Source organism: Panthera onca, chromosome X (assembly GCF_046562875.1).
Source record: "Panthera onca isolate mPanOnc1 chromosome X, mPanOnc1 haplotype 2, whole genome shotgun sequence".
NCBI lineage: Eukaryota > Metazoa > Chordata > Mammalia > Carnivora > Felidae > Panthera > Panthera onca.
Window position 1 is genome coordinate 58,768,044 of NC_138357.1, and position 17,434 is coordinate 58,785,477.

Below are 17,434 nucleotides of genomic sequence, written 5' to 3' on the forward strand. Positions count from 1 at the left end.
GCTCTTTCCATAATTTGGCTATTGTTGAGAGTGCTGCTATAAACATTGGGGTACAAGTGCCCCTATGCATCAGTACTCCTGTATCCCTTGGATAAATTCCTAGCAGTGCTATTGCTGGGTCATAGGGTAGGTCTATTTTTAATTATGTGGATCCTGAGAAACGTAACACAAACCCATGGGGGAGGGGAAGGGAAAAAAAAAAGGTTAGAGTGGGAGAGAGCCAAAGCATAAGAGACTGTTAAAAACTGAGAACAAACTGAGGGTTGATGGGGGGTGGGAGGGAGGGTAGGGTGGGTGATGGGTATGGAGGAGGGCACCTTTTGGGATGAGCACTGGGTGTTGTATGGAAACCAATTTGACAGTAAATTTCATATATTAAATAAATAAATAAATAAATAATAAAATAAAAAAATAAAAATAAACATTTTTTAAAAGACCAGATACTTTCAGGTTTGTGAATTTTTAACAACAGAACCTCTGCTTGGAATATTGTATAGACTCTTAGGCTACATACTGTAGCCTTGATTTCCTCTCTAGTTAAAATATAATTCTTCACATATTCAACCAATAGAAATAAAGCTATTTAAAATTTTCTTGCATTGTGCACAATGTACAGTCAGAAAATAGTGGGAGATGAACATAATTCTAGCCAATATAAACATGTTATCCACAATTGTGAAAGTAAGGCAGAAACAGAAGCAGTCCTAACATTTGCACTTAGAGACTACTGTAATTATGAGAGGTGATCAGTAAACAGAGACTGTGAATAGTTTATAACGGGAGATAAATGAGCATGGATTTTGAACTTTTTTTTCCAGCCTGTTTAAGTTACTAGTTAATTTTTTGGTTGTACACTTGTTGGTTTCCCATATCTACGGTCTATATAGAACACAAATGACTTATCTATCAATTGTATGCTGTTTGAGTTTAGTTAGTTATTTGTTACTTACAAGAACTATTTATTCATCTTTGTACTGGGATTCATAATGTTTTATTATCTACCCAAAAAACCCACTTTATGTTAATATATTGCTACAAATGTAGTTTTCAACTGTGTCAAAATCAGAGATCTCTGACCTTAGATCCACTAAGATTGCTAAGCAATAATCACTGGGTATCACTGACAAGGAGAAAAAATAAAGAGTAAGAAAAAAAAAAGGAAGTGGAAGAGGGCAGAGAGAAACAGAAGTAAGGAGAGCTTCCAGGAAGAGAAAATAAAGAAGAGACAAGGAAGTATTAGGCAGAGTAAAAGACACAGATGTAATGCAGCTGAGACATCAGGCATTCATTAGGATTGTTTCATCTTCATATTTTCTCTTTGTCTCTTTCTCTTCCTCTCCCTTCAAGCCCACATTGTCAGGATGTCAGTTCATATTCTGCTAATATTACATACTACATATTTTCCATCTAGGTCATTTTGATAAGTTGTTAACCTTGTATCTGCTGTATATCTCAAAATTTACTATTTTCCCTACCCATTGGCAAGTGCATTTTATGTACTATTTCCTGCTTGGTTTTTCTCCATTATTTGTTCTCCACTCCTTCTTTCTGGCAATTAAAGCAATGAATCTCAGTTGTTTTTGTTTGTTTGGAATTTATAGATTAATATTGTCACTAAAATGCTCTGCTTGAACAGTCTGGTAACAGGTTAACTGAGGTGCTCTGGAAGCAGCCAGCTCTATTAGAAATATTCTTTCTTCTATTAAATCAAAATCTATTTTCCTGACACTTTTAGCCAATATGGAACAAATTCACTGCGGACCATCTATAAAGTCCTGCCATATGGTGAGACTGCAGAAGCATAGTGGAAGACAACTTGTGAGAAGGGAACATTTCAGCTAACATAACCAATTTACTGTGGGTGTAGTTAATATGTACCTCCCTTCTTCATCTCTATCTTTTTGAAGACATTAAGTTATAAATTATCTATGTGAGGCATGCAATGGTAGTTGCAATTCCAACAACAAATTGGTCCTCCCTAGCCCAACAAATACCTTCTTCTATGTATCCAAAGGCCTTTCTTCCCCCCAAAAGAGGCTGAAATGGCCAGTTATTGCTATCTCAGCCAACCTTGCAACTAGGTATGGCCATGTGGCACAATTCTAACCAATGGGACATAAAGAGAAGTCTGTGGAGCTTTTCAGAAAAATTTCCTCCCTGGTAAAAAGAAAAAAAAAGGTTGCTTTCCTTTGTAGTCTTCTTTCTCCCTGCTTTGCATATGGCTGTATCAGGATGTGATGCTTAGAATGGCTCCAATCATCTTGTAACCATGAGTAGAGCTATCCTAACACAATGGAGGCTACAGAGTGAAAACATGGAAAAAATCCTAGGTCCTTAATGACCTCACTGAACTACTGAATCAAGCCTACGTTTGCCTAACCTCCAACTTCTTATTATAGGAGTTTAAAAAACCTCTACTGTTTAAATGACGTTTAGTTGGATGTTCTATTAGTTGTAGCCAAAAGTATTCTGATACACCATGTTAATGAAAACAAACAATACTATGGATCAACTACAGTGGCTTTTTTAAAGAATTCTGGGGACATAAGGTAAATATTATGTAATGCTTACAAACCTGTTAATCTGATGCATGAAACAGGATGCAATTAAATCCAAGAAGGCTAACAATGGATCCTAAATTTTGAAATAATTGTATAAGGGGAATTTAGTGTGAAGTGCAATTAAAGTATAATCAGATTTTAGTAAAGTATGCATAAATAATTCAGTAAAGGAAATCTTACAATAACAAGAGCTCATCTATATAATTGGGGTATATCAAATTGAGCTAGATATGGTCAAATATACTATTTCAAAAGAACAAAAAAATTTACCTCAGTTCTACCACTTGCTAACTGTATGATCTTGGGAAAGTTAACTAACCTTTTGAGCCTTAGTTTCCTCTTTTGGAAAGAAGGGATGATAATAATAGTTCAAGGTTATGAGGATCAAAAAAGTAACACAGCACTTATTTGGCATGTAAGAAGTACTTGATAAGTGACAGCTATTATTGTAATTATAAATTTATGACAAATGCAATTCAAATAACAAATTATAAGAACAAAGTCATGGCCATTTAGGTGAATAGGATGTAATTTTAGCTTACATCTTTGAATGAGTGGAAAGAACATCAAAATCAGGCAAGAAATAGATTGTTAATGGGAGTATGCTTGTATTTTTAAACTGGGTTGCATTATGTTCAAAAACATATAAACCTGGGGCACCTGGGTGGCTCAGTCGGTTAAGTGACTGACTTCAGCTCAGGTCATGATCTCACAGTGCGAGAGTTTGAGCCCCATGTTAGGCTCTGTGCTAACAGCTCAGAGCCTGGAGCCTGCTTCAGATTCTGTCTCCCTCTCTCTCTGCACCCCCACCCCACTTGTGCTCTGTCTCTCTTTCTCTTAAAAATAAATAAAACATTTAAAAGACATATAAACTTAATAGTAGGTACCTTTGGAAGAGTAATGACTAAGAGTTGGCAATAGGGGAATCTTGGGGTGCAGATAATGTTCTGGTTCTTGATGTAGGTACTAGTTACATGGGTGTGCTCACTTTGCAGAAGTTTACCTACCTATGCACTTATGATTTATGTATTTTTATGAAATACAATACTTCAATAAAAATTATTTTATAAAGGGGAGTTGGTGTTTCTCATAGAAATAATATAATAAGTTTAATGTAACTTAAAGTCAGATCCTTTAACTTTCAGAAAGGCATATTTGACTTTTCTTTACATGTTTATCGACAAAGGCAAATCTATAAAAAATGAGCCATAAGAAAGTGAGATTAATCTGATAAGAATTTCTGAGATTTATGAGGATGGGCCAAGACACTGTAATAAGGAACTTAGCTTGCTTACTTTTCTTTGGAGACTAAACCAATCTCAATAAACTTTGAGGTAATCACCAAGGCCTTGAATGAATTCTTATTCAGAAGACAGGGAAAATATTGTGGTGGGGGGGGGGGGTTAAGTGCACAGACTCCAGAGCCCAACAGTTGGGTGCATGACTTGGCTCCCCCCATTTATTCACTGTGTATCTCAGTTTCCTCATTTGTAAAATGGGAGTAACAGTGGCATCTACCTCATTGGGTTATTGTGATAATGAAATGAGTTGATATATGGAAAGTATTTGGAACAGTGCTTGGCACATAGCGGATGCTATTAAAGTATTAGATATTATCACAAATGCTAGGTTCCTCTTTTAAAAAAAAATCATCCCATGCACTGAGGACTCTTATTCTTTGGTAGAATTAAGTCTCAGTTCTGATTTCCAAATTATGATTTATCAAAGGGCAAGACTGGTTATAATGGTGGTTAGCAAAGGGTTAAAAACTTCTGCATGGAAGAGTAGAAACAGATTCATGTGAATCATGCAACCCAAAGAGCATTGTGTATTGAAAAATAAAAATGAGTAACAATAACACTTTCAATGATAATAACTTGTACATTGGTTCTTACCTCTTCTTGCCTACTTAAGGATTTTGCTCAATATTTCTTCCTTCTCTCTTTTGCATTAGAATTTTTGGTTCTCCATTGGATCATTCCCATTAACAAACACGCTTTCATGTTATGCATCTCCAAAATGAATGAAAAATTCCTTGACCCCACATCTTCCTCCACCTATTTTCTTTTACTCTCATTAATAGTAAAACTTCTCAAAGGAGATGTCTAGGCTTATTATCTCCAATTATTCCACATTCAGTCTTGAATCAATTTCAAACTTTCTTTTCAGCATTCCACTAAAACTGCTCTTGTCATGCTCAACAATGATCACTATGATGCTAAATCCAATGGCTAATTCTCAGTCCTCATCATACATGACCTATCTTGACGACCATGTGTCCCAGGTTGCCCAGGATAGTCTTAGCTTTTTCCTGTTCTCTGTACATGATTATTAATAGCATTCTCTTTCACTCTCAGAAGTGTTCCATTTTGGAATACAAATTACCTGATCACCTGAAATTACCTTTTTGACAGAGTTGCTCACTCTCTATTTCTTGAAACACTCTCTTCACTTGGGTTCTGGGATAGTTCTCTCTTTTCCTCTTACTGGCCACTCTTTCACAGACATCTCTGCTTCCCTGTTTAATTTCTAAGCCATGGAGTGCCATGGCTTAAATCTAAACCTCTTATCTTCTCTGTTACATTTTGTTGATCTCATCTCGTTCCAGACTAATATTTTGACATGTCTATCTCCACTCCAAATTACTTTAAACTCCAGACTCATATATCCAATAACTTACCTGACATTTCAACTTGGTTGTATATAATAGATGTCTCAGACTTATTTCCCAAACCACCTTCTGATATTTCCCCTTTAATCAGTTCCTTCCAGTCTTATTATAGCCTAAAGACACTACATAATCTAACCATATCCCCTAATTGTCTCCCTGCTTATTGAACTTTAAACCATGACACTAACCTCCTTAGTGTTATCCCAGAATGTTAGGCACTCTCATTCTCTGGGACTATGTACTTGTTCCTTCCTCAGACAGGAATGCTCCAATTCCAGATATTCAAATGTCTTACTCTTTCCCTCTTTCTAGTTTCTGAGAAAATGTCAACTTTTAAGTGAGATCTTCCCTGGCCACCCTACTTTAAATTTGCATCACCTTCACAATCCCAAATATCCTGCCCTGCTTTATTTTTCTGCATAACATTTAAAACCATCTGACATTCTTTACACTTTTTTTTGTTGGTTATTTTTGTCTCCCTCAATTGGAAGGTAAGCTTCATGAAAGCAAGTGATATTTGGGCAGGGCAAAGACTTGAGGGAATTGAGGGAGGGAGTTTCATGGATTTCTAGCTGAAGGGCATTCTGGGCAAGGGGAACAGGTAACATTATACTGACTTATGTTTTAAAAGGATCACACTGGCTACTGTGTGGAGAAAATGCTTCAAGGGGAAAAGTAGAAGCAGAAGGATAGTAGAACATTATTACAGTCTTCTGATTTCAACACCAACATGTGAAGAGCTTGAAAGTCATCACTCTCATCCTTGCAGCAAGGAAAAGCCACACAAACTGAAGATCAGTGATATTTCTTTAGACACATCAGAGAACTGAGGTTACAGAGCAAGTCACCACCCCCCAAAATGGAGACAGGTGAACATAGAGAATAATGGTCCAGATTAGTTTACCTGAAACAGAAGTTACTGGAGCCAGTAACTGGTAGGGACACTTAAATGGCAATTGAAGAATTGCTGGAGGCTTAACATGAAACAGCTTGAGAGTTTAAAACTTCTGGGGCCCAGTCTTGAGGGTGTGGCATACTTTCATTAATTTTATCTTTAGGAGCCCCAATCAGGTTCTCCTGGTGAGGATCAGAAGAAAATCCCACATGTTTTGGGTAGGAAGAGAGAAAAGTAACCATACTGAAATATTATCGGAAGAAAACAACCACTTTGACATGCCCAGAGTTTCCGTTCTCAATAACAAAGACCCGCCCTCAAGGGAAACTACTTTATCAAAACCTTACCTAACTTACAGGAGGGTCAGTTAGACAACTCCATCCTCTTCCAGTCTTCCTTTTCCAGATATAAAGTGAAAAAAAAAAAGGCTAACAAATGCTTCTGAAGTTTAAAGCCCAAGGACTCAGGCCCACTATCAATGAGATTACTTATAAGATTATAGAATGCTTCCATCCCCAATACCTTACTGCCACATCAACAAGACAGTGATATAGCAACAGTGGATTATAATAAAGAGAGCTCTTAGACAAAGACTCTATTTAAGGATCTCTAGGAAAATCCAAGCACAATGGGGCTGGGGTGGACAAGGAGACTAGAGAACATTTTAGCCACTGACACAACTCCAGTAAACAGTAAATACAGCTCAGCTCTAGACAAAGATAATAACTCACACTAAATGTCTATCTATCTTGGTTCCTTCTACCTGACACATCATGTTTGGTTTAAAACAAGTACTGTAAAGAATAAATAAAAAAAGAAAACAAGTACTGTATAAGGCATGCTAAAATTCAGGGATGGGAGGGAAGTCTGAAAAGACAAACCAAGCATCAAAGCCAGAATCAGGGAAGAAATTTTGGACTTATCAGATTGAGAATTTAAAATAATCATGATGAATATGCTAAAGCTTCAAATGGAAAAAGTAGACAACATGCCAGAATAGATGGGTAATGCAAGCAGAAAGATGGACACCCCACGACAGTGTCAAAGTGAAATGTTACATATCAAAACACTATAACAGAAATGAAGAATACCTTTAATGGGCTTACTAGCAGACTGGTTGAGGAAAAAAATCTAAGCTGGAAAATGTCAGTAGAAACTTCCCAAACTGAAATGCAAAGAGAAAAAAGAATGAAAAAAAAACAACCCCAATCAATATTATACCCAAGAACTATGGAACAACTACAAAAGGTATAACATACTTGTAATGGAAATACCAGAAGGAGAAGAAATAGATAAAGGAGCACAAGAAATATTTGAAGTAATAACGGCTAAGAATTTTCCAAAATTAATGACAGACACCAAGGCACAGATTGGGAATCGCAGAGAACACTAAGCAAGATGAATACCAAAACTCAACACCTAGGTATATCAGATTGAAACTGCAGAAAATCAAAGACAAAGAGAATTTTTGAAAGAAGCCAGGGTTGGGGAGGAGGAGAGAACGCTATTACAATAATCAAAGACAGAGATGCTGATGGCTCACATTAGGGTGGTGGCAGTGGAGATAGAGAAAATTGGTTGGATTTAGGATATATATTGAATATGAAGCTGACAGAATTTCCTGATGGATTGGAAATGGGATATAAGAATAAGTAGAAGTGAAGAGCATGACAAGTTCATGGCCTTTAGCATCAGACAAACCAGGAATTCTTCTTAACCCTAATCATCTCCTTTAAACATTACCTTCAGCTACTATTCCAGGCTTTCATCACCCTAAATACAATGTTCACAGGGTAAAATTGAGGTTATGATGTGATAACTCTTTAGTTTCCTGATTCTTGTCATTGGACCTTCACATATAAACTTCTCAACATTAGCTTCCATCATTAACTCCTTCATTCCCATCTCAGTAGAAGAGGTATTTACCATTCTTAACAAATCCCATTCTCCCCTCCACTTCAGCTTCCTTACAGTCCCTCTTCTTTGATTATCCCCTTTCTCCTGAATCTTTTTTTTAATGTTTTTATTTATTTTTGAAGGAGAGAGAGAGAGACAGAGCATGAGTGGGGGAAGAGCAGAGAGAGAGGGAGACACAGAATCTGAAGCAGGCTCCAGGCTCTGAGCTGTTAGCACAGAGCCCGATGTGGGGCTCGAACTCACAAACCGTGAAATCATGACCTGAGCCAAAGTGGGACGCCTAACCGACTGAGCCATCCAGGTGCCCCTCCGTTCTCCTGAATCTTAAGCCTCTTCTTTTATGTTGGCTCCTTCTTATCAGCATGTAAACATAGTTAAGTATTTTGAGAGAGGGAGGGAGGGAAGGAGGGTGAGAGGAGGGAGTGGGAGTGGGAGTGGGAAGGAAGGAGGGAGAGAAAGAGAAAGGGAGAGCGAGACCTCCATCAAGCTCATTGTGACTTCAGTTATCACCATTTGTCTCTTCTTCATAGCACAGTTAGTTGGAAGAGTAATATTCATTCATTGCTTTTACTCCTTCACTTTTCTTTTCCACTCCTCAGCCTAATACAATTTGATTTCATTTCACTGAAATTGAAACTGTACTCAATACAATTATATATAACCTACTTGTTGCTAAACCCAGTGGGTACTTTTCAGTCTTTACCTCCTGTTCAGCATTTGACACTGGAAACTCTCTGCTCCCTTGGCTTCTGTGACATCATTATCTCTCTTCTTTCATATCTCTAGACAATTATTTTCAGTCTTCGGGTGCTGCTCTTCTATTTAGTCCATATACATTGGTACTTCTTAGTACTCTATCAATGGGGCTCTGATCTTCTCACTGTTTGTACTCTGTTGATTAACCTCACTGTCCCCAATTACCAACTCTCTAAAAGTAGGCCTAAATCTATTTCCAGTCCACATGTCCAACTGGTAACTGAACATCTCTGCTTGGAAATTTCAAAGATACCTCAAATTTGACAAAACTGAAGTCATAATTTTGCCTCTTTGCCTGCTCCTTCCTCTCTCTGTATGCTATGTTTCATTAAACTGCATTCTCATCCATCTACTCACTAAAGCTCCAAACCTCGGTATCTTCCTATATCCTACTATCTCCCCCATCCTCACATGTAGTCAGTAATAAAGTCCTCTCACTTCTACCCCTAAATACTTATTGAATATGTCCCTTTTCTTCTGTATATCCACAGCTTTATTTCAGAACTTCATTTTTTTTCAAGTGTAGATTAAAGTAACAGTCTCTCCACTGGTTTTGGTTCCTTGCCCCTTTCATTAGCTTTATCTCTGAAACATAAAACTCATAACATTGATCTGCTTAAGATCCTTTGATGGCTCTCAATCCCTCCAGGATAAAGCCAAAGTCCTTAGCAAAGTAATACCAAGGTTTTTATAAAGATCTGGCTCCTGCCTACCACTTCATCTTCATCTATTACTACTCATTCCCTCACACTCACATTGAACAAGTTGCAATTCTATGGAATCTTACTTGCTTTTTGTTATTTCTAGACTTTCATAAAAGCTTTTTGCACTACCTGAAATATACCCCACCCTCCTTTATTATAAATAACTCTTATTTCTCACTTATAACTCAGCTCAGGCTGTCACCTCCTCCAAAAAACTTTACTTGATTCCTCAATTTGAGACATGTTCTTTTGGCTGCTCCTTTGGGTTTCTCTGCACAGTACTTACATTGATTTTATTTATATTATCTATCTATATACATCTATCTATCATCTATCTCCTCCTCCTCTCCTCCTCTTCCTCCTTCTCCTCCCCCTCCTCCTTCTTCTTCTTCTTCTTCTTCTTCTTCTTCTTCTTCTTCTTCTTCTTCTATCTACCTACATCATTTATCTATAGGTCTGTCTTTCCAATAATACTGAAACCTTTGAAAGCAAAGATTTATCTTATTCATCTATTATCTTCTCAGAGACTGACATATCTGCTTGGCACATAGTAGGTGATGGAAAAAATATTTTATGAATGAATGCCTAACTGAATGAATGTTTTTCTCCTTTCTTCAATCTAATCTCCAAACTTCTACATTATCTTCCATTTTTCATGAGCCAAACATTTTTCCTTCCGTCTTTTTCTTCCTTCCTACCTTCTTTCCTTCCTTTCCTTCCTTCCTTCCTTCCTTCCCTCTTTACTTTTTCTTTCTCTTTCTTTCTCTTTCTCTCTTTCTTTCTTTCTTTTAGTGTTTATTCAAGACTTCTGTTTTGAAGTCTCCCAACAGTAGGAAACTTAAAAGTATGTATGTATGTGTGTACAGATAAACATATATATTTGTAGAATTTTTATGTTATTATTACTGGATTAGAATACTCATTAATTGGAGTCATATACTTTTGGAGCTTTAATTCTGAGCACAGAAGAAATATTCTGCTCTTCGTGCAAAATTGCTTCATTTACTTCAAGAGCTCCCTAAAATATGTTTTTCTTTCAGTTTATTATTTTAATAATGCAAAAAGAGTAATATACTCTTTTCTATATAATATACATATAGCGTTTGCTCTATCATAATTCATAATTATAGAAAGCAGGAGGAATTAAAATACTTTATTCAGGCAAAAGAATTATATAACTACTAAGTGCCTATACAAGGCAATTATATGAAATAACTTACTTCATGCCATGGTAATCATTTGGGTTGAAAAAATTCAGTAACAGTTCATATTTTTTTAGTATGAGATTTTTTGTTATTTTCCAACAGGATATGGAGGAAATTAAAATCATTGTTCATTTTATAAATGGAGAAGATGAGGTTCAGAGAGGTCAATGCCTTCACCCAGTCACACAGTTTAGATTAGGGGCTAATCTAAATTCTAAACTAATATTTCTCCATTCTCAGACGTTATACTATGAATAATAACAAAATCTACATTTGTATACTGAATTAGAGGTTAAAAAATATTTTCAGGGGCGCCTGGGTGGCTCAGTTGGTTAAGCGTCTGACTTTGGCTGAGGTCATGATCTCATGGTCTGTGGGTTTGAGCCCCATGTCAGACTCTGGGCTGACAGCTCAGAACCTGGAGTCTAAGATTCTGTGTCTCTGTCTCTCTCTGACCCTCCCATACTCTATCTCTCTCTCAAAAAATAAACATTAAAAAAATACTTTCAGGTGCATTGTCTTCTTTGATCCTCAAAATCATCTTTGAGGTAAGGCAAATAATATCCCAAATTTATAGATCAGAAAGCAGGGATGGGGTAAGGTCGGGCGGGGGGGGGCATGACTCAGAGAGAGATTAAACAACCTCTCAAAATTATATAACTAGTAACGACTTAGAGCTGGGATTAGGATTCAAGTCTTTTGGCTCTAAATCACACACTAAATCATACTAAACTATATAGGAATCTGAATCAGTAAGTTACTTACAAAGATTAAATTAGCTTTTTTAAAAAAAGGTTATCCTCTCCATTTTGTAAAATACTAAAGAATTTTAAAATGGCAGACTTTGGGGAAGTTGAATTGATAAAATACTCATTGAGTCAATTTTCCAATGTTTCAAAATAACTTTGAAACTTGATTCATGAGTCATTTTAACTATGGTGAATAAGTTACCTATAATAGTATATACTGGTTTGATCAAAACAGCAGGGTAAAACTTATCATTAAAGGGAGTTTACCATTGGATATATCAGCCTGTTGAGGTTTGATTAAGTCTTGGGCCACTTATTAGGTACCTCGCCCTGTTCTAGGTGTTCTGAGGGCTACAGAACTCAGATACAATGTAGCTGCAGCTCCTTGAGAGAATTTTACACCCTGGTTAAGTAGTTTAATTAGTAAGCATAAAGCAATCACATAAAAAGCAAGTATAAAGTATAAAGAAGCGTAGTTTACAAGTGCTGAAGGAATTCACAGAAAAGATCAGTAAGGCTGGAGTAGCAGGAGAGTGTCTCACCATCATACTGAGAGTAGCAGTATAGAATAGTGGTTAAAAACATAGACTTTGGCACTAGGCTACCTAAATTTAACTCTCAGTGTACCACTTACTAAATGTGTGACCTTGGTTGGGCAAGTTACTTAACCTCTTCCGTGCTCTCAGGATCTTCACCTGTAAAGTGAGGATAACAATATTACAGACATAATAGGATTATTGGGAGTATTAAGTAAATTAATATGTTCATAATGTTCAGAACAATTCCAAGTACCTAATGCTGTATGTGTGAATAAAAAATAAAATAATGTGGGGTTCCTGGGTGCTCGGTCGGTTGAGTGTCTGACTCTTGATTTCACTGAGGTCATGATCTCATGGTTCCTGCATTCAAGCCCCATGCTGAGCTCCACACAGTGCAAAGCCTGCATGGGATTTTCTCTTTCTTCTCTCTCCCCCACCCTCTCTCTCTCTCAAAAATAAATAAACATTTAAAAAACAAAATTAAATTAAAAAATAAAATAAAATAATGAATAATATGGATACATGGGAAAGGGTAGACTAGAGGGGTAAAGCTTGAAGCTAGGGAGACCAAATGAGAATATGCTATACTAATGCAGGCTAAAGTGATATAGGATGGGGAGCATGTGACATAAACAAAATTTAAAGCCATCATGGGCTATTTTTGTGGAGGACTGAAGACAAATCCCTGCCCCTATAATTTCTCTCTTTATATGTGCTCTTCCATCAGCACTGCCTCCACCCTGTTCTTTACTTATAGCTGGTGTTTGTGGTTTTTTTGTTTTTTGTCTCTTGTTTTTGTTTTTGTTTTGTTTTGTGTTGCTTTTGGACTGGTGTGTGTGTGTGTCCATTTGTTTTATTTGTCTCTGTGTTTACGTGTCTCTGTTTCCTATTTGTCTGTTTGTTTTCCTTTCCAGAGATACTTCAAGAAACAAATCAAAGCACACCTCATAGAGGGTCCAAAACATCACTACAAATAGAGAAATAAAATAACCAGTCACAACAACAGAGAGCAAGTAACCTTCAAAAAAACACCTCCTGAGGGCCAGGCCCTGGACAGTGTGTGACGCCCCTGCCTTTTAATACAGCAGTGCTCTCATGTGCAGAGCACATAAAAAGCTTTTAAAACTCACAAGGGACAGAAAACTAGCCAAAATGATGAAACGGAAGAATTCTTCTCAAAAGAAATTCCAGGAAAAAGTGACACCTAAAGAATTGATCAAAACAGATATAAGGAATATAACTGAACAAAAATTTAGAATAATAGTCATAGGATTATTTGCTGGGCTTGAAAAAGGCATAGAAGACAGCAGAAAATCTATTACTGCAGAGATCAAGGAACTAAAAAATAGTCATGATGAATTTAAAAAAATGCTCTAAATGAGATGCAAAATAAAATGGAGGCAGCCACAGCACGGATTGAAGAGACAGAGGGGAGATAGGTGGATTAGAAGATTAAATTATGGAAAAAGAGGAACCTGAGAAAAAGATTAAAAAATCCAGGATCATGAGGGGAGAATTAGAGAACTAAGTGATGAAATCAAATGGAACAATATCCGTATCATAGGAATTCCAGAAGAAGAGAGAGAAGGGGGCTGAAGATGTACTTGAAGAAATGATAGCTGAGAACTTCCCCCAATCTGAGGAAGGAAACAGACATTGAAATCCAGGAGGCACAGAGAACTCACTTCAAGACATAACTTGAATCGATCTTCTGCATGACATATCATAGTGAAACTAGAAAAAACAAAGATAAAGGGAGAATTCTGAAAGCAGCTAAGGACCAACAGGCCTTATCCTACAAGGGTAGACACATAATGGTAGTAGCAGACCTATCTACTGAAACTTGGCAGGACAGAAAGGAGTGGTAGGAAATTTTCAATGTGATGAATAGGAAAAATATGCAGCCAAGAATCCTTTATCCAGCAAGCCTGTCATTCAGAAAAGAAGGAGAGATAAAGGTCTTCCCAAAAAAAACTGAAGGAGTTAATCACCACTAAACCAGTCCTACAAAAGATCCTAAGGAGGACTCTGTGAGTGTTGCAAGGAGTGCAAAGTACCAGAGACATCACTACAAGTGTGAAGCCTACAGATAACATAATGACACTTACACCCGTAACTTTCAATAGTAACACTGAATTTAAGTGTACTAAAATATCCAATCAAAACATAGGGTATCAGAAGGGATAAAAAAAAAAAAAAAAAACAAGACCCATTTAATTGCTGTCTACAAGAGACCCATTTTGGATCTGAAAACACCTTCAGATTGAAAGTGAGGGGGTGGAGACCAACCTGTCATGCTACTGGAATTCAAAAGAAAGCTGGATTAGCCATACTTATATCAGACAAACTAGATTTTAACTATAGGCTGTAAAAAGAGATGAAGAAGGGCATTATATAATAATTATGGGGTCTTTCTATCAAGAGGAGCTAACAATTATAAATGTTTATGTACCAAATATGGAAGCAACCAAATATAAAAACAATTAATCACAAACATAAGCAACCTTATTGGAAAGAATGTGGTAATTGCAGGGGACTTGAATACTCCACTTACAACAATGGACAGACCATCTAGGCAGAAAATCCATAAAGAAACAAGGGCCCTAAATGATACAATGGACCAGATAAGTTTGACAGATATATTTAGAACTTTTCATCCTAAAGCAGCAGAATATACATTCTAAGAATGAATGGGTCAACTAGGCAATTAAAGAAGAAATTAAAAAAATATATGGAAACAAATGAAAATGAAAACACAACAATCCAAACCATTTGGGATGCAGCAAAGGCAGTCCTAAGAGGAAAATACATTGCAATCCAGGCATAGCTCAAGAAACAAGAAAAATCCCCAATATAAAGTCTAACAGCACACCTAAAGGAACTAGAAGCAGAACAGCAAAAACACCCCAAACCCAGCAGAAGAGAAATAATAAAAATCAGAGCAGAAATAAACAATATAGAATAAAAAAAAAAAAACAACCCAGTAGAACAGATCAATGAAAGCAAGAGTTGTTTTTTTTTTTTAAATAAACAAAATTGATAAAACCCTAGCCAGACTTCTCAAAAAGCAAGGAGAGAGGACCCAAGTAGATAAAATAATGAATGAAAATGGATTTATCACAACCAATCCCTCAGAAACACAAGCTATTATCAAAGAATACTATGAAAAAATATGCCAACAAACAGGACAATCTGGAACAAATGAACAATTTCCTAGACACCCACACCTACCAAAACTCAAATGGGAAGAAATAGAAAATTTGAACACCCATAATGAGTAAAGAAATTGAATCAGTTACCAAAAATATACCAACAAATAAGAGTCCTTGACCAGATGGCTTCCATGGGGAATTCTACCAGACATTTAAAGCAGAGATAATACCTATCTTTCTCAAGCTGTTCCAAAAAATAGAAAGGGAAGGAAAACTTCCAGATTCATTCTATGAAGCCAGCATTACTTTGATTCCTAAACCAGACAGAGACCCAGCAAAAAAAGAGAACTGCAGTCCAATATCCCTGATGAATATGGATGCAAAAATTCTCAATAAGATACTAGCAAATTGAATTCAACAGCATATAAAAAGAATTATTCACCTTGAACAAGTGGGATTCATTCCTGGGCCGCAGGGCTTGTTCACCATTCGCAAATCAATCAATGTGATACATCACATTAATAAAGATAAGAATCATATGATCCTCTCAATTGATGCAGAAAACGCCTTTGACAAAATTCAACTCCTTTCTTGATGAAAATCCTCAAGAAAGTCGGTATAGAAGGAACATACTTAAACATCATAAAAGCCATTTATGAAAAGCTCACAGCTAATACCATCCTCAATGGGGAAAAACTGAGAGCTTTCCCCCTGAGATCAGGAACACGACAGGGATGTCCACTCTCACCGCTGTTAACACAGAGTTGGAAGTTGTGGCATCCGCAATCAGAAAACAAAAGGAAATCAAAGGCATCAAAATTGGCAAAGATGAAGTCAAGCTTTCACTTTTTGCAGATGACATGATATTATACATGGAAAACCCAGAAGACTCCACCAAAAGTCTGCTAGAACTGATACATGAATTCAACATAGTTCCAGGATACAAAATTAATGTACACATATCAGTTGTATTCTTATACACTAATAATGAAGCAACAGACAAATAAAGAAACTTATCCCATTCAAAACTGCACCAAGAATCATAAAATACCTACGAATAAACCTAACCAAAGATGTAAAAGATCTGTATGCTGAAAACTATAGAAAGCTTATGAAGGAAATTGAAGAAGATACAAAGAAATGGAAAAACATTCCATGCTCATGGATTGGAGGAATAAATATTGTTAAAATGATAATACTACCCAAAGCTATCTACACATTCAATACAATCCCAATCACAATTGCACCAGCATTCTTCTCAAAGCTAGAACAAGCGATCTTAAAATTTGTATGGAACCACAAAAGACCCCAAATATACAAATATTGAAAAAGAAGACCAAAGCGGGAGGCATCACAATCCCAGACTTTAGCCTCTACTACAAGGCTATAATCATCAAGACAGCATGGTATTGGCACAAAAACCAGACACATAGACCAATGGAATGGAATAGAGACTCCAGAATTGGACCCACAAAAGTATGGCCAACTAATCTTTGACAAAGCAGGAAAGAATATCCAATGGAAAAAAGACAGTCTCTTTAACAAATGGTGCTGGGAGAACTAGACAGCAACATGCAGAAGAATGAAACTACATCACTTGCTTACACCATTCACAAAAATAAACTCAAAATGGATGACACACCTGAATGCGAGACAGGAAACCATCAAAACCCTAGAGGAGAAAGCAGGAAAAAACCTCTCTGACCCCAGCCGCAGCAATTTCTTACTTGTCACATCTCCAAAGGCAAGGGAATTAAAAGCAAAAATGAACTATTGGGACTTCATGAAGATAAAATGCTTCTGCACTGCAAAGGAAACAATCAACAAAACTAAAAGGCAACCAACTGGATGGGAAGAGATTTGCAAATGACATATCAGACAAAGGGCTAGTATCCAAAATCTATAAAGAACTCACCGAACTCCACACCCGAAAAACAAATAACCCAGTGAAGAAATGGGCAGAAGACATCCGGATGGCCAATAGGCACATGAAAAGATGTTCAACGTCGCTCCTTATCAGGGAAATACAAATCAAAACCACACTCAGAGATCACCTCACGCCAGTCAGAGTGGCCAAAATGAAGAAATCAGGAGACTATAGATGCTGGAGAGGATGTGGAGAAACGGGAACCCTCTTGCACTGTTGGTGGGAATGCAAATTGGCGCAGCCGCTCTGGAAAGCAGTGTGGAGGTTCCTCAGAAAATTAAAAATAGACCTACCCTATGACCCAGCAATAGCACTGCTAGGAATTTACCCAAGGGATACAGGAGTGCTGATGCATAGG

The 17,434-nt window shown here is 36.9% G+C and overlaps 1 protein-coding gene across 1 annotated transcript in view; it reads right to left on the reverse strand.

The window, feature by feature from the left end:
* Positions 1-412: 412 nt before the first annotated feature.
* The window catches only part of APOOL (apolipoprotein O like), a 122,988-nt gene continuing 105,966 nt past the window's right edge, over positions 413-17,434 (reverse strand). The window contains exon 9 of the mRNA XM_081793014.1: positions 413-12,153. Coding sequence (XP_081649140.1) covers positions 12,119-12,153 — 35 coding nt within the window. The 3' untranslated portion in view covers positions 413-12,118. The remainder of the gene's footprint in view (positions 12,154-17,434) is intronic.